Raw genomic sequence first — 27,051 nt, 5'->3', positions numbered from 1 at the left:
CACAAAGAATTGGACAAACAAGAACAGCAATCCGACAACTTAACTCAGTATGTTGGAATAGACACCTAAATATACAGACAAACACACAGATTTATAAAACATTAGTGGGAAGTATTATGACATATGGGGCTGAAAATTTGATCATAAACAAAAAAAAATAGCATTAAGATAGTAGCAACAGAGATGGAATGTCTGCGAAGATGCTGCAGAGTAACAAGAATGGATAGGAGAAATAATGACGAAATAAAGTAAAGAACATCAATATAACAGACATACTATAGAATATATATATATATATATATATATATATATAACAAAAAAGACTAAAGTGGTATGGACATAATATAAGAAGAACTAGCGACAGCAGATGGATAAAGAGAATAACCGAATGGAGCCCCATAAGAAAGAGAAAAAGAGGACGACCCCGAAAATCCTGGAGGAACGAAGTAGAGGACGCCATGAGTAAGAGAGGCCTAAACAATGGAGAATGGAACAACAGAGAGAGATGGAAACGGTTGAGCGAGGGAAGGCAGTGACTACTGTAGAATCCCTATATATATATATATATATATATATATATATATATATATATATATATATATATATAACTGTTTTGGATGGGTTGGAGTCAATAATAGGGCTATTGGTTAACTATTTTTTTTAATCTCGAGCTTTCAATTGTGTTTACAATTATTATCAAGAGCTAAAAAAGACAAAATACATACAAGGTTGAACTAAAAAGAAAAAACAATTTTTGTTAACTTACCAAATAAAAATTAGTTTGGTAAGTAAAAAATCACTGCTTACATGTTCAAAATATTTTATATAAAAATGTTTTTATCTAACAAATGTTTCTCCGAAAATAATATATATATATATAAATATATATATATATATATAAATATATATATATATATATATATATATATATCATCATCATCATCATCATCATCATCATCATATATATATATATATATATATATATATATATATATATATATATATATAATTGGACACAAAATACGCAACAATTAAAACCTATTATAGACTACACAATGGATCAAAATCAACAAATTCGATATATATCAACCAAATAACGAAGAACGTCACCACCATATAAAAATAAGCCTCCAAGAAGCAGCAACAGAAGCTCTACGATACGAAATAGAGAAGAAAAGTATTGGTGGGACGAAGAAATAAAGAGAGAGAGAGAGAGAGAGAGAGAGAGAGAGAGAGAGAGAGAGATGGAGAAATATAGAAACAAAGGGGGAAATACCAAAAATTTGTCGAGTACAAAAGTCTATAGTGATAAGATAATGTAAAAGGAAGCTGAAGCTAAAGTGCACAGAATAATATGTCAAAAGAAAAATAAAAATTAAGCCTGGCGACAACGGTGCAACATGGTTAACACACAAATAGGAGGGCGTAAAAGTAGAGAACGTTGTCAAATTTTAAAGACGGGAAAATAGACATAATAACAGGAATTATACCTAACAAATAAGATGATTATTTTGAAAGACTATTAACAACAACTAAAGGTAACGACATCCAAAATATAAATATCTCAGCATTGCCTATACTAATAGCTGCAGAAAAAGAAAAATATACAACTAAAAAACAATAAAGTCTCACACCCATGTAAAATCCCAGCTAAGCAAATTAAATTTAAATACAGTGTAACAAAATTATACGAAAGTCTAACCAAACTATTCCAGAATTGCCTTAATAGAACAGAAATCCCAGAAGAATGAAAGCCATCTCTCACATCTCACACATTGTACATAAAAAAAGACAGACGTGACGACTGACTGATCTGACAACTCTAGGGGCATTGTTGCTAGAAACTCGGTTGGCACAATATAAGGAAAACTCGTAAAATATAGAATAGCAAATAAATACAAAGATATGGAAGTTTAATTTAGTGCAGGAAGATCAAAGGTTTGATCACAGTCACCCATCACCAATCATCAAGAAAATAGCCGTCAACCACGAGATACATCTATTATATGTACACATTAGAAAAGCTTATGACAAATAAACTATAGGAAGTCTTGGTGGAAAAAAAAAATGGCATAAGAAAAGCGACAAAACAAATGTATACCGAATCTAAAGCTAGGATAAAGAATGTGAATTCTCTATCGAAGGGATTCCAAATTAGTAAATGCCTAAAACAAAGCTGTTGTCTCTCACAAACGCTGCTTAAAATATATTTGGAACAAAGCATAAAACTTTGAAAACGCAAATACAAAAACATGGAATTATTGATTAATAACAATACAATATACACATTGTCATTTGAAGATGACCAACTTGCGAAGATTATGAAGATATGGAATATATGACAAGGAAGTTGATAGAGAAATACAGAGGGGATTGGAAAGTAATATAACAAAACAGAGTATATGTGTATTGATGGAAGACAACAGGACCTCGTGTTGGAAAATGGAGAAACAATAAAATACTGTGACACGTATGAGTACTTGATAATGGAAATCAAAAAAGAAGAAACTGTGGACAAAATGAAAGCGGAAAGAAACAAACAAGAAAAGGAAGTAGTAACCATGCAATAGCAAAAATACAAAATTATGACACACTCGTCAAAAGCATAATCACTTATAGTAACGAAGTCAAACCGCTAAACGAAAAGTTTAAGAGGAAACTTTTAAGAAAGAAAAAAGTGCAAAACACAATAGTAGATGATGCCGTAACGAAACAACTTAGGCGGTTAGTTGTAGTAGGAGTTAGACAACTCATTCAGACAACAACCAAAGATCAACTTCCAATGCGAATACTAATTTAGGCCCCACAGGGAAGAAGAAAAACTGTTGTTGGGGACACAATATGGCTCATTGATTATGACTAGCAGCACCAATTTTGGAATCTCTGAAAGATGTTTATATTGGAGAAACTGGCGGTGCCTATACCCGGATAATTTTTTTATAATAAAACCTTGTTATCCAAGAACAATTTTCAGTTGCGGCCAATGAGACAATTGGAAAATTGTTTTTATTGTTTATGTCAATGTATGGAATAAATAAATTCCTTAGGCTTCCATGAACTGCTGAGTATTAGAAAAGAAATATAGACCCATGTTTACATTATTTTTGAAGGTTGGGGAGAATATTCTTCCGATGTACTGGCACTGAATGTTGTCAAATAAAGTCTAAATAAAATCGAAGGCCTCCACAGTCATACTCAAAATTAACTAATAGTTTTCAATATGTGGGTCCATCTCAACATCTCGCTAACTTTGCAAGTAGCTTTTCAAGGAGCATAGTAAGATTATCGGCCATAAATGATGTTCGAACTTGTTTAACTGCCGTATTGGTATTCATGTTGAACTCTTTAGAAATATTCCACTTTTAGATTTTTAGATGATTTTCTACAGGGCTCTTTTTTTAGGAATATTTCATGGAGGATTAGTTTCCATGTCTGATATCTACTGTTATTTCGTTTCTTATGTTATACATCATTCCACCCATTCTACAAAAGTGACTAGTAATAGGAAACTACAGCAGGCGTGGTATCAATCATCCATCAACAAAAGATCATTAGTCGAATTATTTCCTTCGTATGATGTAGTGCACTTCAGGATAATTACTATAATTAAACATGCACTTTAAATGCGCCTAGTGCATAATAATCACTAATAAAATAATCTTCAAAACCACTATATCCTGTTTTGGAACTAAATTAACCTTATTGATTTCACTGGGATAATATTGTGTAGAGTTTAATTGTGTGCTATAAACCTTATGAAATTGAGCTAATGTAGGCTTAATGTATTCAAGTCATGAAGTAAAAAGGACAAAACTAAATTTATTGCTTTTTTCTGTCTTAATAAATGTGTAATCACGATTTATGATCCTTTTTATTGCATTCTACAAAGGTTAAAGTGACCATAAAAAGCTAAACGCCGATGTACGTTAGAAAAGAAGTTGGTTATCAAACAAAAACTTAAAACCAATTTGTAAAATTGTTTCTTTCCATCTCAAGAAACTTTCTTAACTACACAAATTTCTTCCAGAGGAAACGTAAACACGCCCATTTGCGTTTAGACAAAGATTTGGTATAGACAAACATTTAACTGAAAGGTAAAACTCCTGTTTGGAGTCCCGAACCACAAATCACAGACTATATAAACTATAAGAGAAAAACTACAGATGAACCAAAGCGTAAAATAATAAAACCAGAAGACGTTAAATATAGCGGTTAACGACATAAACGCAGGAAAAACTGCAAGAGCAAGAACAACCTATACGAAGAATCCTGGAATTGATAGAGAATCCTAAAATTTTAGTGTTACTAATAAACAAAATATATACCACCGATATTTTTTTATTCAAAGAAGTTAAAATTATGAACGGAGTCATAAAAGCATGTATATCGTCACCAGGGCCGCTGAAAGGGATGAGCGGGTCCCGGTAAGAAGTGAAGAGCGGGCACCTGGTAAAAAGCTAAGAGCAAAAAAAATTGTTTAATTTTAACAGAAATAAAATAATCTATAATAAATAATAATTAATATTTCAAATATTTATAATAAAGATGCTTTTTGAGATTTATGATTATCAAAGATGTCTATAATTTTCGAAAAAAAATAATTATTTTACCAGATCATGCTCAATGCGCAAAGTCGCTGAGTCAGTTATCCGATCTTGCTTCATTGTAGATCTGATAGCATTTTTTATGCGAGAAAGACAACTAAAGATCTTTCCGCTTCTGCGACTGTCACCGGTAATGGGCAAAATATTCTTAACGCAATAACAACGTTAGGAAATAATGATAAAACTCGCGAATATATCAATTTTTTTCTTAATATTGTCGTTATCGTCGTCTTAATAGTATAACGTCAAGGTAAACTGTTAACATTTCCCGCCATTTTTTTTTTCAAAAGTAAATTATCTGCTCCTGTAATATTTTTCATACTATTTTCCAGTTGTCTTCATTTTAAATAGCAACTTTTGTGGTTTGCACTACTTTGGTGCTCTGGAATTGTACTATATAACTTTCTATAACCAATTTTTTGTCCCCAACCAACAGCTGTACATAATGCAGATCTTTGTGGAAGGGCGATTGTCGACATGGAAAACAAAAAAAAAAGAGATTTTTTGCTATAACTATGGGCTGGACATAATAAAAGTTATGAAGGTGGAATAAAGAAATTGAACAAATGAGATGACCCGATGATATTAAGCAAACTGTAGGTCCAGTATGAAAAAAAAACGGAATACATGGATAAAGACGTATCGGAGAGATATATATTCATGATATGATTAAATAACAGATGTAAAGTAAATTGTACAAAATTCAGCACTACTCCAATTCATATCGATACTGAAAGGATTAGTACTCTCTACTTGCGGATGGAGCATTTGCGGACAAGACAAATTTGGGGGCACTTGCGGACAAGATGAAAGATTAGATTTTCCGTACAATGTCTGTAAGTCTATTATTCAGTAAATAACAATAAAATAAGTAAAAAACTCGTGAGAATTAACTTCCTTTCGTGAGTTATCTCTAACAAACGTTGTCGGTCCAATTTTGCTACATCTTAGTTTTTTGGTTGCATATTCCGAGCATAATTTCCTGAAATAGGCTTTAAAAATATATTCACGAATTTCACAGGTTACTAAAGATTAAACAAATACTGTAAAGAGTTAAGTAATATCCAGTTCCATGAATTTGAAAGACCAATAATAGTTCGGGGAAATGTTTCTGTTCTGTTTCTTGGATACAGAAGACTATTTATTACCTGATAAGAAAGTGGGGAACATTCGAAAGTGGTAGTTACTTTAATTATATGTTTTAATTGGTTGCTCCAGTGGATATAATTAACATTGGCAATACCGAACAAATATAACAAACAACCTTCTTTTATTGTCGAATATTCTTCTTGTCTACTTCGATAGAAATAATTTGGTGTGCTATTTCAATTTTAACGAGTAATATGTCTCAACTGGAGATTATAGAAACAACCTACCCCCACCAACTCAAAAATGCAAAAATCGTCGCCATTTTAAAACCAGGGAAAAGCAATAATTCACCGAAAAACTACCGCCCCATCGCACTCTTAAGTATGGTGTACAAATTGTTCGAAAGACTGTTGTATAATAGAATCAGCAAAACCATATTCCAACACTTACCAGTGGAACAGGCAGGATTTCGGCCAAACCGCAGCTGCACAGACCATGTACTCACCCTGACCAATTATGTGGAATCAAACGTTCAAAAGCAATTAAAAACAACCGCTGTCTTCATCGATCTATCTGCTGCTTACGACACTGTGTGGCGACAAGGGGCAATATATAAATTAATGCGAATAATCCCATGCAGAAAGACCACTGAGGTTATTAACGCCATGCTATCCAACAGATGTTTTAAAGTTATATTGGGAGACAAGACTAGTACCCAAAGAAAACTGAATAATGGACTTCCACAAGGATCCGTGCTGACTCCCATGCTTTTCAGCCTCTACATAGCAGACATGCCAGAAACCACATCAAAAAAGTTTGGATACGCAGACGACTGGACGCTTGCCGCAAGTCATAAAGAATTCGAGGTCACTGAACGCATTCTAACAAACGATTTAAATGCCCTAGGGAATTATTTCCGCAAATGAAGATTGCAACCCAATCCAACTAAGACAGAAGTGTCCTGCTTCCATTTGAACAACACGATGGCCAACTATCAACCTCAAATCCATTTTGAGGATAGACTCCTTAACTATAATAAACACCCAAAATACTTAGGTGTTACACTTGACAGAACGCTAAACTTTAAAGAGCATCTTACTAAGACTGCTGCAAAACTCCGAACTCGTAACAACATCCTGCAAAAGCTCTGCGGCACTACATGGGGCTCCTCAGCACCCACACTTAGATCGACAGCATTAGGACTGGTATACCCCGTAGCGGAATACTGTGCACCAGTATGGATAAACAGTCCGCATACTCACCGTGTTGATGTCCAACTCAACCAAGCCATGCGCACTATATCGGCCACAATCAAGGCCACGCCCACTTTCTGGTTAACAGCTTTGAGTCATATAGCTCCACCACCCATCCGCCGGGAACATGCCCTTGTCAGAGAATTTACAACAATCAATACTGATCCTGAGCTCCGCTCCCATGTCGGAACTTCCGCCAGAGACATAAATAGGCTCCGTTCAAGACACCCGCCTCTAAAAACAGCAAAAAGGCTAGTAGATAAAAACTTTAATGTAACTGAACGGTGGAGAGAACAATGGGAGAATAACGCTGCACCAGCTAACTGGAACATGCCATGTATTACAAGCAAACCTGAGGGCTTCAACCAACCGAGACGAATTTGGACCACACTCAATAGAATAAGGACGAACTGTGGCAGATGTTCCGACTCACTTTTTAGATGGGGAAAAATACAATCACCAAATTGCAACTGCGACGCAGAAAGGCAAACAGTAAAACACATGGTAGAGGAATGCCCGATTAGATCCTATAACGGCAACCCTTCGGATTTCCTGGCTGCTACAAAAGAGTCAATCGAATATATTTATAATCTAGATGTTTTTTTGTAGAATAATATTTTTGTATTTACTGTTGTTTGTAATTTATATAATTTATATATATATATATATATATATATATATATATATATATATATATATATATATATATATATATATGAACCTGTTATGTAGCCATACGCTAAATAAAAAATAAATATAAAAACAACAAAAAAAAGCCTTTGGCGCTGATTAATGGAAAATAGAAAGAACTAGGACTAGTAACGGAATATAGTGAAAATGAAGAAATCAGGTTAATACTACGGATATGTGCTGCTTTACCTTATCTTCCAACTGAAAGCATAGAAGATGGTTAGCTATGTATTCAAGAAGATACATCTAATAAGCCCAAGCTTGTGTAATTATACGATTACTTGTAGAGCAGTGGTCAGAAAATCCACGCATCACACTAAACAATTGGAACTGTTATCGTAAAATACATTTGGAACTGTTGTCGTTATAGAAAGAATAATTCTGTGGAAGGGTGGAATAATAAATTAAATAAATCAATACAAAAGAACAGACCTACAATCAAAGAACTGGTCAAAATATTAAAACAAGATGCAGAGTTCGTTGAAGTTTTGATCAAACTGAACGAATTAAATCTCGATGGTAAAAGAAGGAAAACGAAATACATAGTTAGATGCAAGGATTGAAAAAACCCTTCTTATTTTTGAAAATACGAAAAACTAAACACGTCAATATAAATATAAAGTTAGTTTCTTTGTACCAATCAAAACAAAAAATAACTTTAAGGTTGCCAGTCCTAAGCCTGGATAAAGTGTGCAGTGAAGTTCGTTCTCAGGATTTCTTTCCTTTTTTTATTGCTATTTTACTGATTATTACAATTGAAAACATTGTACTCAAATTCCTCCATTTCATAAGAATTTATTTACCTGAGAATCTAATCTTTCATCTTGTCCGCAAGTGACCCCAAATTTGTCTTTTCCGCAAATGCTTCGTGCGCAAGTGCGCCGATACCACTGAAGGAAGTAGTAATAAGAAAGTACCCACACTAATGAGGTAACAGATGATTAGGCGCACACCATTGATAATTAACAATAACATAACACAACTAACAATAAGCACAAAAAAATTAGAATTTGATATCAATCTAGGGTATAACACAGTTTAAGATTTTTAGCTCTGAAAGTGTAGTGGCGAGTGGTGAGGCCAATGTAAGTCTGAACTCTCAACAATTCATTTACTACCAATTGACAAAAACAATATTTTACAGGTTATATGAATTTTTTATCACTTTATTTCATGAATTTTTTTAAAAACGATTCCCGGATTGATATTGCAACTGGAAAAAATTACTAGCTAGTAAAACCAGTACCTAATAAAGAATTTAAACATCTTTTTAATTCAATCATGCTACTAATGTACATTTTATGTAACAGATTTTGAAACATCCTGTTTAAATAATAAAATTTACCTTATCAGTACGAGATTAAACATTTTGTATTCAGTGACGATACTCATTTTTGCACTAAATAAGTTATCTCTCTTTTAATGTCAGCCGAAAAGATTACTGGAACATTCATTCACTGTTTACAAAAACATAATCTAGATAGATAATTTCTACAAAAAAAGGTCAAAATTATAAACAAACATAATATACGAGAGAGACGATTCTAGAATCGAAAGGTAAAAATCGTGGACTTTAGAAGTACTGTAAATCTCAAATTAGTATCAGGATAGTATAATCAAATGAAAATCTATTATACAATTTATTTTTTTTTAAATCGTTCTGAAACTATTTTCTTGTGACATTGTTAAAACTGATTTTAAGATGGGATTAAATTATTTGCATTGTCTACCGCCAATCATACAACGCTTATAGGATAAAGATTTTCATAATTTGAGAAAATACAAAACTGTATATAAATGACAAGGAAGCAGGTGTAGGATTCAAATCTTCAAATGTATGAAGTGTTGCATCAATTGATGCCAAATGAGGGATCATAGGTTAAGACGTGTAAGGGCGCGTTTAAAGCCGAATTGATAATCATCTAATGAAAATAATCATAGAATGCAACTTCATGGAAGGAGTAGAAGACTTGTGACGAAGCTTAGGGAGGACATGTATGTGAATAGACCAGGGCGGATCTGTGAAAAAACTACTAAATTTGTATATGACAGGTGGCATTTGGATTTTTGCATAAATAGTTACGTGATAACTTCAATAATAATATTTGACTTATTCTCACTCTCAAATAATATTAATTGCGTTAATAAAAAAACAACATTAAGAAATAAAAAAAATTAAAATAGGTATTTAAAAATTACTAAAAACCGATTTTTTCTAATTTCCTTGCTTATAACTTTAAAAAAATTAATTTTGGAGCAAAGTCGTACTAAAATAAAATAGTGCCAATTAAATTTTCTATAAAATACGGCTGGTTAATAATATTTTAATGTATTACCTTTGATACAAAATAACAATAAATACAAAAAAGAGGGGGAAACAAGTCTTAATTTTATTTTTTTTAACTGAATTTTCTAAAATCTGGCAAGACAAGAAATTGAAATCGGATTATTTGGACGGCTCGAGGAATGTTTTAAAATTATAAACAATTTTTTGGCTTGTAAACAAATAGCCGAAAAATTCCTTTTGTCTTTTATATTTCAAATTAATATTTAATTTAGACCCTTACCGGGAGTACTAACAGTTGCCAGAACTATGCTTATTGGCCCGATGTTATCTGAAACCAGAATGTATAGTGAGCCGCCATTACATGACACCCTCAACAATTCTAAGAATTACCGTTGTTTGGTGTAAATGCCTTTTGTGGAATATCCCATTTGCTTAGCCGCCCAATCCTGTGTATTTTTATGGTGAATATTATGTTTCTGCTGTTGATAGATTCAACGTTCTGAAATCCCAGCCTGAGTACCTAGTTGGTAAAAATTAAATCCTTTCTACAAGCCACAGAAGCATTTGGATAATTCAGGTTATACCAATTTTATATTTTTTTACCACTGTGCTCTCTAAAACTTGCAAAGCAAACAGATTGATAAATTAGTCGACGGGAATAAATAATTTGCATTCCACATGCAGAACTAAAACAGAAAGACGGTATTAGATTTGATTTCAATGCCGGGCATCCGCCAGCCATTTTTTTATTGAACAGTGAAGATTATCTATGAACTAAATAACAGTGAAGTGATTTATTATTGATCTTTTAATTACATAAATATCTAAATATATAAATATTTTTTTATGTGAACGAATTTCGAAACTTGGGATAAAGTATTTCTCATTCATAATCTAATGCAAGATATAAAATGTTTGTTTTCTTACGATACGATTTTAATTTTAGTTTCGTATAGGCACTTCTCATTTGTAATTTATTACCTAAACATAGACTGTTTATTTCTTTTCTGGGATGACGTAACCTTTTAACGTATAATCTTTTAATAGCTTTTTGTTCGTTACAAAATAATAAAGGTTAGCTTTGTTTTAAATTTTTTATTTTATTTCTTTGTGTGAGCTCGTCTCCTTACGAGGGTAAACTATTAAAGGATGGTGCCCAATTCATTTTAATTTTAAAGATAATACAAACAGTTTGCATATGATTTTTTAAAGAACCACACCCAAACTCTTCAGACACGAGCAGAAGGGTCTATATTATTTGTGTACATAAGTAAATATTCTGCTTACGTTACAATAAAAGGCCGATATCGAGCACAGTTTTTTATGAAATCTTGCCCAAATACATTCTCTCTCCTACAGCTTCCCACAATGTAGTTTCGAAATAATTTTTAACTGTTTGTCCTTTGTCTAGTGTTAGTTTTTGTGTATTTAATGTATATAACATTCATTGACGTGCAGGATAGCCAATGTTTTTGACGAAATGCCCCTGAAGATGCTCTGAGAGCGAAAGTACTTAAGCCAAGATTTAATAAGAAACTGTGCTCGATATCTGCCTTTTAGTTGAGTAAAGTTCATATACGATAAATAGGGTTAGAGATAGTATACAGCCCTATTTACGACTCATTCAATATTGGCTTCTATTTTCTGCTGTTTATATTAACAATGGCTGTTTGATTCCAGCATGGTAGTAAATTTTATGTCTGTATCACCTAGTTGGATGTTCTGAAAGTCGGTAATTAATTTCGTATGTCATACGCTGTCAAAGACCTTTTAAAATCAATGAAGCATATATATATATATATATATATATATATATATATATATATACGGATTTTCTTACTTCCCACCATTGTTGAAGGAGCATTTTCATATAAAATAGTGCTTCTTTAGTTCCGCAAACTGCTCTTATTATTTCCTTACTCTTGTGAATTCTGTTTAAAAAATATGTAATATTTTAACGGCATGGCTCGTCAAACTAATGACTCTACAATCGCTATATTTCTTAACATTTGGTTTCTTAGAAAGAGGAATAAAGATTTTAACCAGCCCCATGGAATTTCGCTGGTAATCATATATTTGATAGAATAGTATAGTGAACTCTTTTATATTGCCATTTGATAGTTATTTAAGCCAGTCCAGTTGATCTGGTCCACTTTCTTTATTGTTTTTGGTTTGGTGTATGGCTTTTTTAACGCCAGCTATTAATGGCCCTTTATTTGAAGTTAGGTAGTGGTTCCCGATCCTCTTTAAATAAGAGTTTAATGTTTTTTTACATGAATAAAAAAAGTTAGAATTAAATCGTAACTAACATGAAACCTGAACATAAATAAAATAATGAGCCACAAAATACCATAGGTAAGAAAGAAATATTAATAAAATAAGACAAGCTAGTGAAGAGTGGTTAGAAGTAGAATGTACTTAATCGAAAACAGACGCAAAGCACGATTCATCCAATTAGCGTACATATATGCGTTGCTGGTAAATTATTGTAATAACAAAAACAGAAGAACAACTAAAACAATAGGAAAATTATATTACAGTATATGCCAAATTACTGGCTCGCCCTATTTTTAATGTACAAAAAAAAATCTTGATTTACTTAAATATCTATGACCACATTGTTTTCAACTGCTGAGGGTTAATTACATTTGAGGTTAGCTTAGGAAAAAAACAGTTTACAAAATTGTATTTAGTTCTGATCTAGTCATAAGTGATATTTCAGAAGATATGCGCAATTTGAAAATTCATCAACATCGCCTAGGGAATAATCAAGGACAAGTTCCTCGATTGTTGAATTTATTAAATAAATGTAGGCAGGTTTGAGTTTTCTATTTCGCAGAGGCATTTATGGAAGGTTATTATGGAGGTTATTTCAGATGAAACATCTCCCAAGTCTTGTGCCCCGTCCACATCACCGTCTAATCCACCATTGACTGCGGGTCAATTGCAACAGCAAGTTAGTAGTACTGCCCTGCAAAGTAATCTGTACACACTATCCAACGTCGGTCGTCTAAAGCAAAGCGGTCTTCTCGCTTACAGTTTACAGTCCACTTCCAGCACTATGCCAGACAGCGGAACAAAAGTAGACTCGTCGTAATTGGGCTACACGACACCTCAATTAGACAATTGGAAACTGCTATTTGGTGGTATCATGACAATTTCATGTGGAAGTTGGTGCCGTCAAGTCTCATTTTCCTACGTCATTATAATTTTTTTTGAGAAGAAAATTGTATAGAAGTAAAAAATACTTTATGAGATCGTATGAAAGTAAAACTTATAGAGGCAGTACAATATATATGAAAATTGACAGTTAATTGAATTATATGTTTTTACACATTTATCATTCCATAACAACTCGTGTAACTGCTCTGAGCAGTACCGACCGAAGATGATACCTTCTGGTATAACCTTCATTTAAAAACAGGATGTGGTAACTGACGCGCGGACAGATAGTTTTAAATTTAATTTATATTAATTATTTTATTGTATGTTATTTTAATTTATTTTAATATATTTTATTTTCGTTTATTTTAATTTATTTCATTGTATTTTTATTTAAGTTGATTTATTTTATTAAGAAACACGCATGAGACTGTGTTTATCCATCATTCCGTCCCTAGTCCACGATAAGAAAGTTGTTTCCAATAATAACCCTGACCAACTACACCTGGGAGGTCACCAAGAATTTGACAGTTACGTAAAACTCTTTTTAATGATCAAAAAGGCACAACTCCAATAATAATGAATATTTAAAATTCTGACAATTTGAAGATTGAACTAAGAAATCGACACTCTATCGATGTGTCGATTTCACTAAACAAATATCGTACAAGGCGATCTTTTAGTATTCTACAAAACTATTTAAAACAGAGTATTAATACTTATAAATTAAATGCTTGTTTAAAAAATATTTAATTTTTGCAAAAAAGATACATTTTTTTAAATCTATGTTTCACTTTGGCATATTCATAGTCAAATTGGATTTTTTAAATTAAAAGTTAAGTAATTTTGTGGGAAAACATTATGTCATTTTAATTGCCTATTTGTAATATTCGTATTAGTTTTCAAAAACCGTATACAGGGTGAAATTTTATCTATGAATATGCCAAACTCTGAACTCAGTAGTTCAGTGACTAGTGAGTGAAGTAGTGTCTGGGGGCTCGGGAGACTGAGACCTCGGAAGCCCTGAAGAAGACATCAGAGAGGATGTCGAAAGCTCGGCAAAATGGATATCGACGGGGTTCAACCCGGAAGACTGGTGAGTTTAATATTAATTTTTATAATAGTATTAATCTTAGCTCTAGGTTTAATATATATATATATATATATATATATATATATATATATATATATATATATATATATATATATATATTAAACCTAGAGCTAAGATTAATACTATTATAAAAATTAATATATATTATGTATTTAATTTATATCGAATGAATAAAAAACCCGAATTAATACTACTTAAATATATAAAAAAACAAGAGAAAATTTTAATATGTATTTAAATCTTATGAGGGTACAAAAAAGGGTATAAGGAGATTGAACAAAATAAATAGGAAAACTCAACATTATCACAGCTGCGCAAATAATTGATGATGAAAACTAGAAACAAAGTTGAATAGTTAGAACTTTCGGAACTTAAAATGATGAGCTTTATAAGAAAAAACATTTAACGAACACTTTTTTCGAAGAAATCATATATCAGAATATAATATCTTGTTTTATTCATACTAAAAATATGTATAAAATATTTTTTTATCTTCATTAAATTAAAACCACCTAACACCTGTTCGTTTTGTTGTTTTCTAACATATAGTACGCATAATATATACACATGATATGAACATAAAACAAAAATCTACATCTCAAAGCTATTACCATGATAAATTAATCATCTTGTCACTATAATTTAGCATCCAAGTCTTAATAACGTTTGACAAAAGGTACACATGATTACAAGAGGATTAGAGTGTTATTGACCCTCCTTGCGATGGTCAAAGGTGTTTGTTTATGAAACGCTTAAGCTTGCTCTTAGCGGAAGACGTATAGGCACCAAGTAATTTGTAGATCCCAATAAATTAAAATGGCGTTAGTGGTATTATAGTATTGCATATTATCGATTACATAGAACGGTTACAGTAAATTTTAGATTAAAAACTTTTCGCACGTTCAAATATAAATTTTACGACTAAAGATAATTTGTGAAAAAGTATATAAGTAGTACAATAAAACTCTTCACTTCGGTCACCTTCCTTAACGGTCGATTTGAGATTTTAAATTTATTCTTATGGGTACAATTTTTATAAGGAACTTCTTAATAGCAAAACCGATTAGAAAACGTCCAGGTCCCTGTTCAGCAATCATTTTTTGATAAAATATCATGCAATTAATATCGTCCTGAAATCTTCTCAACGTCGACGCTGATCGGAACTGAATTTTGTTTCTCAGAATGGGTGTAAATGCCACAAACAATAAAAAAAGAGATCTGGTTTGACTCTGTTTATATGTATGTAGGCGATCCGATAAGTACTTAGTCTCTCTCAAAGCTCAATCGCGCCACTATCGCAAGAGAAATCTATTATTGTACAATACATTCTCGTAGACGGCTAATGTCAAAATTTCAGCCGAATCGGAGTTGTAGTTTTGTTTTGACCACGTATGAAAGCGGGCGTATCCGCGGATTTTAGAAAAATGGAAAAAGAGCAATATCGGTCAGTGATTCGATTCTTGTTTTTGAAAGGGAAAGAGCGCAACGAAATAAAAGAGCGCTTGGATTTGGTTTCAACGTGATCGCACGTCGGTTTTTGACGAGCCACGTCTCGGTGCCCCGAAAATGGCTACCACGGAAGATAACGTGACAAAAATCCATGATTTTGTATTGGCAGACCGCCGACTGAAGATGCTCGAGATAACTAAGACAGCACAACCTTAAGACCACTTCAGAGCAGTGTTTGACGCTATGTAAGCGTAATAGGAAGGAATTTTTACATCGTTTCATAATCGTCGACGAAACGTGGATCCACTGGTACACACCAGAGACCAAGGAACAGTCGAAACAGTGGGCGGCACTCGACGAACGGGCTACAAAGAAGGCAAAGACTGTCTATCGACCGGAAGGGTGATGGCCATTATTTTCTGGAATTTATAAGGGGTTATCTACATCATTTACCTGAAGAAGGGCAAAACGGTCACCGGGCTCTATTGCGTTGAATTATTGTGCCGATTCGAAGCCTAATTGCAGAAAAAACGACCCTATTGCTCTTTCACCATGACAACGCACCGGCTCATGCTTCCACCGTCGCCATGGCGAAATTGGTCGAATTGCCATCCACCGTATTCTCCAGATTTGGTCCCGTGCGACTTCTTTTTGTGTCCAAACTTGAAAAAGGCTGACCAGAAGTTTAAGTCTACTGCGTAGGTTATTGTCACCACGGAAACCTACTTTGCAGACCTCGAGAAAACGTATTTTTCAGACGGGTTAATGAAGTTGGAGCATTGCTGGGTCAAACGTATCGAGCTAAAATGAGACTATGTAGAGAAATAAATCGTCAATCTTCCCAAAATTTTCGTTTTTCTTTTGCAGGTTAAGTATTTATCGGACCGCTCTAATAAATATGAACGTGAAATCTGAGAAATAGCGAACAATAAACACATTGCTTTAACACACAAATTGCATAAGTACACCATTTAGAATTTTAAAAAAGACAACAATGCGGAACATAGTGCAGTGCATACAGTACAGGAAGCCGAGCATGCGTGGTAGGGCGGTCTAAATAAGACTAGCCACGCGTGTGCGGCTTAGGGTGGTTTTAGTTATTAGACAGGGCAATCATCTTTTACTCTGAATCCAACACACGACTTTAGAAGATTTTACACCCTGTACATACAGTATGACCTTTTGGGAAACACCAAATTTTTTCCGTTAGGTATCATTTAAGTAAAAAACACCTAAATAGATCGATTTTTAAAATGAGTTTTGCTGTTATTTTGTATAACCGCAACTATGATGACTTCACTATGACGAATAGAATCGAATATGCTATGACAACCTCGTTATAGGCCTTAGTCTCTTCAAGGAATGGTACCCCCTTTTTTGTTGCGGGGAGTCTTGGTAGGGGGATTAAGAGTATCGTGTTTGGTGCTGGAAGTTGTGGTAGAAGCTGGTTTTTGGATATTGTTTACTCACAGTACTTGCTCAGGTGGATGTTGTTATGCTGCCGTTAAGTTACAATTTTGTTTAGTTTAGTAAAGTTATTAGTTTATTATTTATAAGGCTAAATTACTATAATAGTTACCATTTACATTGTATTTCCATGCAGTTACTACTTATACAATTTAAGTGTTGTTAGGAACGGCTCCTAAATCAGCATTGTTAGCAAATGCAGGTTATTGTCTGCTATATTTTAGCGAAGTTGTTTCTAGGATATTCAGGCGAGAATGGAACTTTAGTTTTAGGGAATCTGGTGAGTATTTTGTCTTCGTCGGTGGCATGTCTTTTTGAGAACCTCCTTTGCTCTGTTGTTCAAGCCATTTATGATGGGAGAAAGCATCTCTTGTTTAGGCTAAGTATTCTATCATGAATGGAGTCTACGTTTGCTAGATGGTGAAATAATGCTGACGGATAATCAAGTTCTTTTACCCATAATCCTCCTCAGGATTTTTCTTTCAGTGGCCATGACTTGATTGTGTTTTTTGTTTAGTAAAGTGTAGATTTTCGCTTTGTTTAGGGTGTTTCGTAGGTCAGCGTTTCACTTGAGTGTCTTTGAAAATTCGACACCCAAGTAGAACACTGACGGTCTGAAATTGAGCCTTTCTCTGTTGAGCAATATGTGGTTTACCTGTTCAAGCACTGAGCTTTTTGCGTTTTTGAACAGAATTAGTTGTGTTTTAGGGTGTTTCGTAGGTCAGCGTTCCACTTGAGTGTCTTTGAAAATTCGACACCCAAGTAGGACACTGACGGTCTGAAATTGACCCTTTCTCTGGTGAGCAGTATGTGGTTTTCCTGTTCAAGCGCTGGGCTTTTTGGGTGTTAGAATATAATTAGTTGTGTTTTTGCTGGGTTTAGAGTTACTCTCCATTTCTTGCACCATTTGACTATAAGGTCGAGTTGTGCTTGTGCATTTTCAAATACAGAGCGTTCTATAGAGTTGGTCCTAGGTTGACCTGAGCAGAACAAGGCCGTGTCGTCAGCGTATAGCAGGATACTCTCAGACGAGGTATGGGGAAGTAGGAGGTCGCTGTTATAGACTGTGTAGAGAATACCTATTAATAATATGTAAATATTAATATTTCTGTCCAATATAATGATGAGTGACAATCTTTATTTAGAAAAACCAACGGATGCCAATAATATAAAGTTTTTATGTGTATTGATGCAATTATTGTTGTTATTGTTTGAGATAATGTTTTGTAAGTTATTGATTTTAGGATTGTTGGAAGAAGGATTTGTAATAGCAAAGCATCTTTCTCGAATACCAAGATTGTTGAGCTATAGTGGGTAGACTAAATACAACAACTAAACACAAAAACTTTCCCCGGCAGAAAAGCCATTATTATACAAGACAATTGACTAAAAAAAACTCTCAAGTCACTTTATAAGTTTTACAGACCTATATTCGAGAGAAAATTTACAAATTTACAAGTTTTTCTTAATTATCTGTATATTAAAATTTAGGCACATATCCCATTTTACAATTCAACGCTTTAAATACGGTTTAGAAACCAACTTTGTAGGAAGAAAACAAAACAAAAACTTACCCTTGTTCAACAGGAATAGGTCCACCCATCTGCCTGGACATCATTCCATGAGCCGGCTCCATGGGTCCCGACATGGGGTGTCCTGGACCAGGCCCGAATGGTGACCCCGGTGGCATACCGAATCCAGGACCGGGACCGAAATGTTGAAAGTGATTACCTGTTGGTCCCGGGCCACCAACAAACGGAGGTCCTGATGACCCGGGACGGCCGAACGGTGGCCCCCCCGCCGACGGGGAGCCAAAAGGGCCCGGTCCGGGGCCATTATAGGGAGGTCCGGCACTATTAGGAGGTGGGAAACCCGCGTTTGGGGGAGGACCAGGTCCAGGGGTCGAAGAACCCGATGGAGCTGGTGAGGCGGTATATTGGGGTGTAGTTGAACCCGGTGGAGGACCCCCCTGGTAAGGAGGTGCACCGGCTGGCGACCCAGCCCCCGCCGGTGGGCCTTGGAAAGGCGAGGGTCCTTGGAAGCCAGCCGGTGGCCCTGAAAACGAGTTGGCTGGCCCTTGAGCGAAACTCTGGGGTTCCGAGCCGGGCGGCGGTCCCTTCCAATTAGTGGCAGGGTCCTCCAGGGTGACTGGCAGCGTGATGGAAGGCGCTACTCGACGGCTAGGGCCTGAAACAAGAAAAATATACAAAACAGTTTTACTGTAACAATATGTGTACTTACAATACAATACTAACAAACTGTTTTTTTTTATATAATTTTCGTAAAGAGGTTACAACAATGTAACCATTCACTTAATTATGCTTTTGGTTCGATTTGTATACAATACAGTATTATATTAAAAAAAAACATTGTCTGCTGAATTATACTGATGTCAAAAATTTGTGAAAAAGATTTCAATGGGAAAGTGTGAATTTTATTTAATAATTTTTTAAAGTTATATACTAATTATTAATTTTTTTTTTTTTTTTTCGACAAGTCATATAACACTATCAAATTTCATTTAGCTACAATTATGGTGTTTACAAAAATACGTTTTTCGTAAAAATTGCATTTAGGTTTTATATAAGTACTTGTTTTGATCCTATAATCAATATAAGGTTCATCAAAAAACTTTCGTTTTGCCAATCCTGCATAAACTTATGCAATGGGCATTTCATTTATTGTCACGAAGGAATCCATTAATTTAAATCAAAACTTTATTTTAGTTAGCGTAAATCTAATGGGTTCTCCAATAGGGACTTCTGAACTTCGACAGTTGGTAGCGGCCATGATATTGAAGCTCTGTCAAATTGGCTGTCATTCGTTCAGTCTGTTTTGCCAACTCACCAAGGATATAGCGTACATGTGCCAAATTTTTTTTTATGTGAATGGGTGTTCTGTTCGGGCAATCTCCAGGAAAAATCAAACGATTAAATTTTATTGATTAATGTATATTAATAAAAAAATTATTATAAATTAATAAAATAAATCTAATTTTTTATTGAATTTAATATTTAAAAAAAAAAAAGAAAAAAATCTTATTAAATACAAACAGATTGGTTTCAAAATTTATTTTAAAACCATTTATTCAGAGAGTGTAAAGACTCATTAAAAATTAAGTCATTTCATATTTTAATTTAAATAAACACATTTGAAGTATTATTTTATAATTAATATTATGTATTTATATTTATTTTATTTATCGTATGGCAATTACAACACATTTAGAACAAATACACAAACACTAGTAATATAGGTATTTGACAAACTTTAAATAGTTACAAACAAACATCAAGTGTATTTATATAATCAATTGACTCTGAAGTTGCAAACAGGAAGTCTTCAGGGCTACCATTGTAGGATCTTGAGAGACACTCTTGAATAATGTGGTCGATGGTTTGGTTCTCCCCACAGTCACATTGAGGAGACGGGTTCTTTCCCCATTTATGTAGCATGTATGCACATCTGCCATGTCTGGTTCGGATCCTATTTAGAGTGGACCATGTTTTGCGTGGAAGATCAAAACCTGGTGGCTTGTGGGTAATGTATTTATATAAATACTATACATGAATTGTTGAAATATAAATATTTCTTAACAAATAATAGTAAAATTCAATAACTTTTTTATGGAAAAATTTAATTAATTTATTTTTGCGGAAGTGAAAATAGTAGAGTTCGTACTATTTTCTCGAGCTAATCACAGTTTAAAAAAAATGGAAGGTTTTGCGTGCCATCAAAGCACTCGGCTATTACAAATTTTTCCAACACTCTTCAATTTGAAGTTACATTCTAAAAAAACGGTGATCGGAAAGTTGTCCTCTCCACTTTTCAGTGGGCGGTATTTTACGAGTACCATCACGTTAACGGGTTATAAATTTTTACGCCTTCTCTTTATATGCCATCTATAAATTGGATGATAAAATATAGACATCAATTATAATATGTTCAATGTTCAGCTCTTAATGTTATTAAATAATGAAAATATGAAATAATGAACAAAATAAAAAACTACATGTTTTACAGTGCGAAACTCCTTTAAGTCTTCATATTCGCGTCCGAATATGGCCAATAATAATGTACGGTAGCGAGACCTGGTCACATAAAAGAAATATGTCTCATATTTATTTTCTTATGTAAAAGTGGTTTCAGTTAAATTATCTGAAACTTTGCAGAGGTAGCTTTGGTCATGGTAATCAAAAGCTCCCATTATCTCAAGACCTAGAAATCAATTTTTTCTGCTACCTCTGCTACGCTACAGAGGTTCAAAGTGTTGGTTTTTAGTCCATTTGAATAATACATATTTGATGGATTCGACCGTTGATGGAAATTCATTTTATGTAACAATAAAACACTGAAAACTTTGTTTTCCAAAACTTCCACAAATTTTTATTTTAAATTATTATCACTACAGCTGTTTCGGCTGATTGCCTTTCTCAAGTGATCTGTTTTTGGCATGGGTTTACACTTTATAGTCTCTAATGAAATAAGTTGAGGAGGGGAGAACTGTTTGTCTCAAGCTGGTCATTCAGAATTATATCTGTGTTTTTTAATTTGTTGATTTCCATAGATTCTAACAAAGATAGCTTAAGGCCTTTATTTTGAATGTGTAGAATTTTAAATTCGTCATCAAAAGAATGATTATGATCATACATAGATTCTACATACGCACTTCACCTTCTAGATCATAATCATTCTTTTGATGACGAATTTAAAATTCTACACATTCAAAATAAAGGCCTTAAGCTATCTTTGTTAGAATCTATGGAAATCAACAAATTAAAAAACACAGATATAATTCTGAATGACCAGCTTGAGACAAACAGTTCTCCCCTCCTCAACTTATTTCATTAGAGACTATAAAGTGTAAACCCATGCCAAAAACAGATCACTTGAGAAAGGCAATCAGCCGAAACAGCTGTAGTGATAATAATTTAAAATAAAAATTTGTGGAAGTTTTGGAAAACAAAGTTTTCTGTGTTTTATTGTTACATAATACATATTTGTATACTATCCAAGGTGTTTACCTTACAAGTAAATAACTGCATCAAACATCAGAGAGTGATTCTGCATGAAAAAATGACAAAAGTTTGCTATATAAACGTATGTCTGCAAATTCTTCGTTTTCCGAGATAAGGGGTGTTGATATTTTTCTTAGAAATTGACGATTTATTTATTCCTCTGAACTGGTTGAGATATGTAGATGAAATTTGGTGGGTTTTAAGAGGTTCTTGCTTGTTTTTTGCGATACAATTATTGGCACGAATACGGATAATGGTCTCAATATGAAAGCTAAATTTGGCTGAGAATGTCAATTCTAGGGCCCAAAAAAGTTCGCCACTCGTACCTCAGGGTTTCCCCCTAAAATTAAAAATTGATAAATTTTATAATCTCATGAGAATCTTAAAAAATGGCAAAAATCGCGACACGTTTATTTATTTAACAGGTTTATAGAAACTGACTGCATTTGGAGCAAAATACAAAAATTCCATACAAAAGTGGCACTCTTCACCATTAAAACGCATTTTTCAAAATCGTCGGTCGCTTCAAGCGTTGTTTTTGAGAGAACAACAAAAAAAGTGCTAATAATCGTTTTTTTCTATAGCGTACAGATTTTTGGTAAATCGGTTTTTTTCGTTTTCCCCCTGCAAGGGGGTTTTATGGTGAAGCCAGGGGTAAGCGTGGTAAACTTTTCCTTGCCGTGATATTGCTATGCCAGCTTTATTGTAAAGTTAGCATACCCACTGTTTCTCGGAAACGGCTACAGCAATAAATTTTTTCTTTCTGTAATAAATTAGCAATAAATTATAGTGTTGGCTTGAATTCGTCCTTATAAAATGGATAATATGCTAACTTTACAGACATCTCATTACATATAGTTTTATTTCACAATTGCATTTTTAAAAACGAACTCTTATAATGAAATTTCAACAAAAATACTTTTAAACAGTTTGAAATACTTGGCGATATACTTATAATAAAAGTATAATTGTCTTTTTATTTATAATATTTGAGATATAATTAAACTTTCAACCCTTAACACCTACGCGTTATGACAAATGCCTGAAACATGAATAGCTTTTAATTTTTTTTTTATTTTCAGAACTACATCTTTTTTTGGAATTGCAAATTGTTATACATTGTACAAGGAGTTTTCCTGGTGCAGGTTTATTTATTATTTTTACTAGTTGCAAAGAATATTCACATTTTATCCATCTTCACATTATTCCTGAATGTTGAATGAAGGTATAAAAAGTACAAAAATAGATTCGAGAATATTTACACGCTGCGAAAATTTCGCAGCGTGAAAGATTTTTTACAATAACTTCTTTAATTTTTAAGATATGTAATTGTTCAAAAAAATATGTTGCAGTGAATTATCAGAGTTGCAACATGTACTAAGTCTAACTCCTTTGTGTTGCAGTTTCGCAACTGTTAATAAACATTTATTAAATATTAAGACTTTATGGTAGTTTTAATTCTCCCCGTATATCAAGATTTCATGTTTAAGGATGCATCTGGGTTAAAAACTACATGCTACGAGACGGGCAATCTGCAAAATGACACAGATGTGTATTGGAGATAAGCGATGCATCTACACAATCATAGTCGAGTTTTATCTCTCAAACCACACACATGTGTGTGCGTTTGGGTTAAGAGTACCTAAGACACTTAGCATCGGTCCTTTGACCGAGGAAGTCGTTTTGATGCAGAAAAGTTACATTAGGAATTGTGTGGTTCCTGTTATTCGTCGGTGAAGACATATTTTTTGCGGTGGCCGGAGTGCCATCTTCTCATTGGGTAAGGAACAATACCATAATTTTGTTGCTGCATGGGCTAAGTACGTTTATTTGGTGCCCAATTATTACATATTGTGTCGCGATTTTGAACTTTTGAACTTTATTCAGAACATTAAACGTTTTCAATTGGACATTTTGCTTTTGTTTTGTGTAGTATTTACTCTATTCTTATTTTTTGTAATATGTCATTCCCGATTATAATTTGAATTGAGTTTAAATATTTGTATTTGAATATATAATTTGAGTTGAGTTTGATATAATTCATATATGATATTTTTGATTGCATTTTGTGTAACTGTATTAACGAGGTTTATTCATTTTATTACGAATTAAGTATATTATAATATGTGCGTATATTTTTCACTCTTTCACGTTTAATATCAATTTTTTTATATGACATATATATTCATATTTTATTTCTTTTTTGTATAGTATTATTTCTATCTATGGTTTGTTTATGGTTCTCTTTTTGTGTGTCGTTACGTATTGATTAATATTTAAGTTTGTACTACATATATTCTTCTTCTTTTAAGTAATATATCCTTCTTTAGTTGTATATTGGGTTATGTGTATTTATGTTTAATTTCACCTCTTTTTAAAATAGAGTTTTATACAGTCCACTTGCTTTCATTTCTTTTATTTTAATATACATACCCAATCCGAAAGGGGGGTAATCTCCTTTAGTTTACAAATAAAAATGAATCAATATTTTGAAAAATGGACAACTTTTTTATTTCTTTATTTCAAATTAAATCAATTTTTTTTCAAATCTAAACTTTTAATTTTATTTCGTAGAGAGTGGGATGACAACTTTGTTTTTATAATAACGTCATTATTTTTTACGATAACGGCTTTTACTAAAGCTTATTTTAAAGGTATTTGTATAAGAGGTTAATTTTTGATTAATATGATTGTGTTTTTGAAATGTAAGATATGTTAGTTATTTATAACAAACCTTTATCAGAAAAAAATGCATATTTTAGATGAAAAATCAATATTCAAATCAACTCGAAAAATTCAGTTCTCGAAAAAACTATACAGAACATTTTTTGCTTAAAATGAATTTTGAAATTTAAAAATGTTCACCCGAGAAGGGGTTGTGTTGACTTTTAGGATAAAAGTCGGCCCAAATATAACTTTTGTTTGTTTGTAACTGGACTATTGTTATTTCCTCTTCTTCCTGCATGTTTCGTTTTGATGGAATTTAATGCAAATAGTTTATTGAATTAGGTAGAAACTTCAATATGTACGTCCACCCAGTAGACACAAAGTTTTTATAAAAGAAAGAAAAAAAACAATTTTCTTATGTTCGATTCTTTTGTACTTATTCAATAAAAAAGCAAAACTTAACATTTTGGAATCATTTTTTCAACAATAATCTTAGTTCAAGAAGGTTAAGTACTCAAGACGCCGTACGACAGAAATATAGAGTTATTGGAAGACAACCTTATACGCATCGTGCAAGGGCACATACAGCTAATAGAGAGTAGTGATGTAACGAGTATTCGCATATTTTTGCACATTCGCATTCGCAAATTTTTTTGCGAATATGAATATAAAAAAAATTGAAGATTCATTTAATAAAATAAAAATCCATTCACTTCTCAGTTTTTTTATTATGAAAACGCACTTTATTTTACAAGCTTAGAAAACTATAAAATAAGAAAACAAAAAAATAAATGATGCGATGTAAACAAATAAAAACAAATTATTCTCTGAAACTGTTTATCCTGTATTATCCTGAAGTTTTTAATCTTAGACAATCATCTTAACAAAGCTAAGAATTATTCAACTACAAACTAAAAATAGTCTATGTGTTTTTATGTAGAGTTTAAACAAACAAACAGTTTGACTTCAGTTAGATAAGTTCAGATAAATTTAGTAATTGTAATTTTGTAATTCAGCAATTTTCGGAACAAGATACATACATATATATATATATATATATATATATATATATATATATATATATATATATATATATATATATATATATATATATATTGTACACTACACTGTAATGTAATACAGTACAATATGATTTGTATAATTTTATTCTGAAAATTGCTGAATTACTAAATTTATCTGAACTTATCTAACTTAACACCTCGCGCAAATGAAACTGCCGGCAGTGCTGGAAACAATTAAAATTGCCAAATTAAAAAAAAAAACGGAATATTCGCATTCTTATTCGCGAATGTCGGTGGCATATATTCGCACTAGCATTCGTGTTCGCGAATGTTCAAAAAATGACATTTGTTGCATAACTAATAGGGAGGATCGACTTTTACACCTACGGGCCGTTGAAGATCGCCGAAGTACTGCTCGAACGCTACAAAATGAGTTGGTAAAAGCTATGGGTACAAGACTACTCAAATTATATGTAATCGACTATACGGCTTCTATACGTAATCCACGGCACAATGGAGTAATGTTATGTTTACTGAAAAGTCCTGCCTTCTTTTAAATCATGTTAATGGACGTGTTAAAATGTGGAGAAGACCAGGCGAGCGCTTTTTGGATTCCACAATTCAAGAAATCCAGGCTTTAGGCGGAGGTTCAATTATAATTTGGGGTAGGAAAACTTTAAATAACCGCTCTGGCCTAGTAGTTATTCGGCGAGAGGCGACTACGGCAGAGCGGTACATTAACGAAGTTCTTGAACCATATATCCCAGTTGCTGAAAATATGGGTTTAAAATTTATCCTTCAGCAAGATTATGTGAGACCGCAGGTGGCCAGGATAGTGCAAAATTATTTGACTACCCAAAATATTCAGGTTATACAGTGGTCAGCAAGAAGTACAGATTTAAATCACATTGAACACATTTGGAATAAACTCGGAAAGTGCTTGACGGATCGTCAGCCACTAAGAAACCTGCAATATGTCGAGGAAGTTCTCGTGGAAGAATACGAACAACATCTAGATCAAGAAACTATTCGAAATGCGATTGAAAGCATGCCCGAACGTTGTGTAAAAGTTCGGCGAGTTAGAGGAGCCCATACTTGCTATTAGTTTTAAAACAATTTTTAGCAACGCTGTTATTAAAAAATAAATCGAATTTTTCACATTTATCACTTTTTTCCCCAAGAAAATTTACAGTTCAGTACCAAAAAGTTTTATAGGCGGCTCTTTTTTC

General features: G+C 33.1%; 1 protein-coding gene across 4 annotated transcripts in view; it reads right to left on the bottom strand.

Moving 5' to 3' along the window:
* The window catches only part of LOC140452725 (LIM domain-binding protein 2-like), a 230,145-nt gene that overhangs the window by 173,349 nt on the left and 29,745 nt on the right, over positions 1-27,051 (bottom strand). For all 4 annotated transcript variants that reach the window (XM_072547058.1, XM_072547049.1, XM_072547057.1 and 1 more), the window contains exon 2: positions 18,690-19,302. In XM_072547058.1, the coding sequence (XP_072403159.1) occupies positions 18,690-19,302 (613 nt within the window). The remainder of the gene's footprint in view (positions 1-18,689; positions 19,303-27,051) is intronic.

Source organism: Diabrotica undecimpunctata, chromosome 1 (genome assembly GCF_040954645.1).
Source record: "Diabrotica undecimpunctata isolate CICGRU chromosome 1, icDiaUnde3, whole genome shotgun sequence".
In the NCBI taxonomy this organism is placed as follows: domain Eukaryota; kingdom Metazoa; phylum Arthropoda; class Insecta; order Coleoptera; family Chrysomelidae; genus Diabrotica; species Diabrotica undecimpunctata.
Note: the sequence above shows the minus strand (reverse complement) of the source record. Positions and strands in the feature narration are given on the sequence as shown.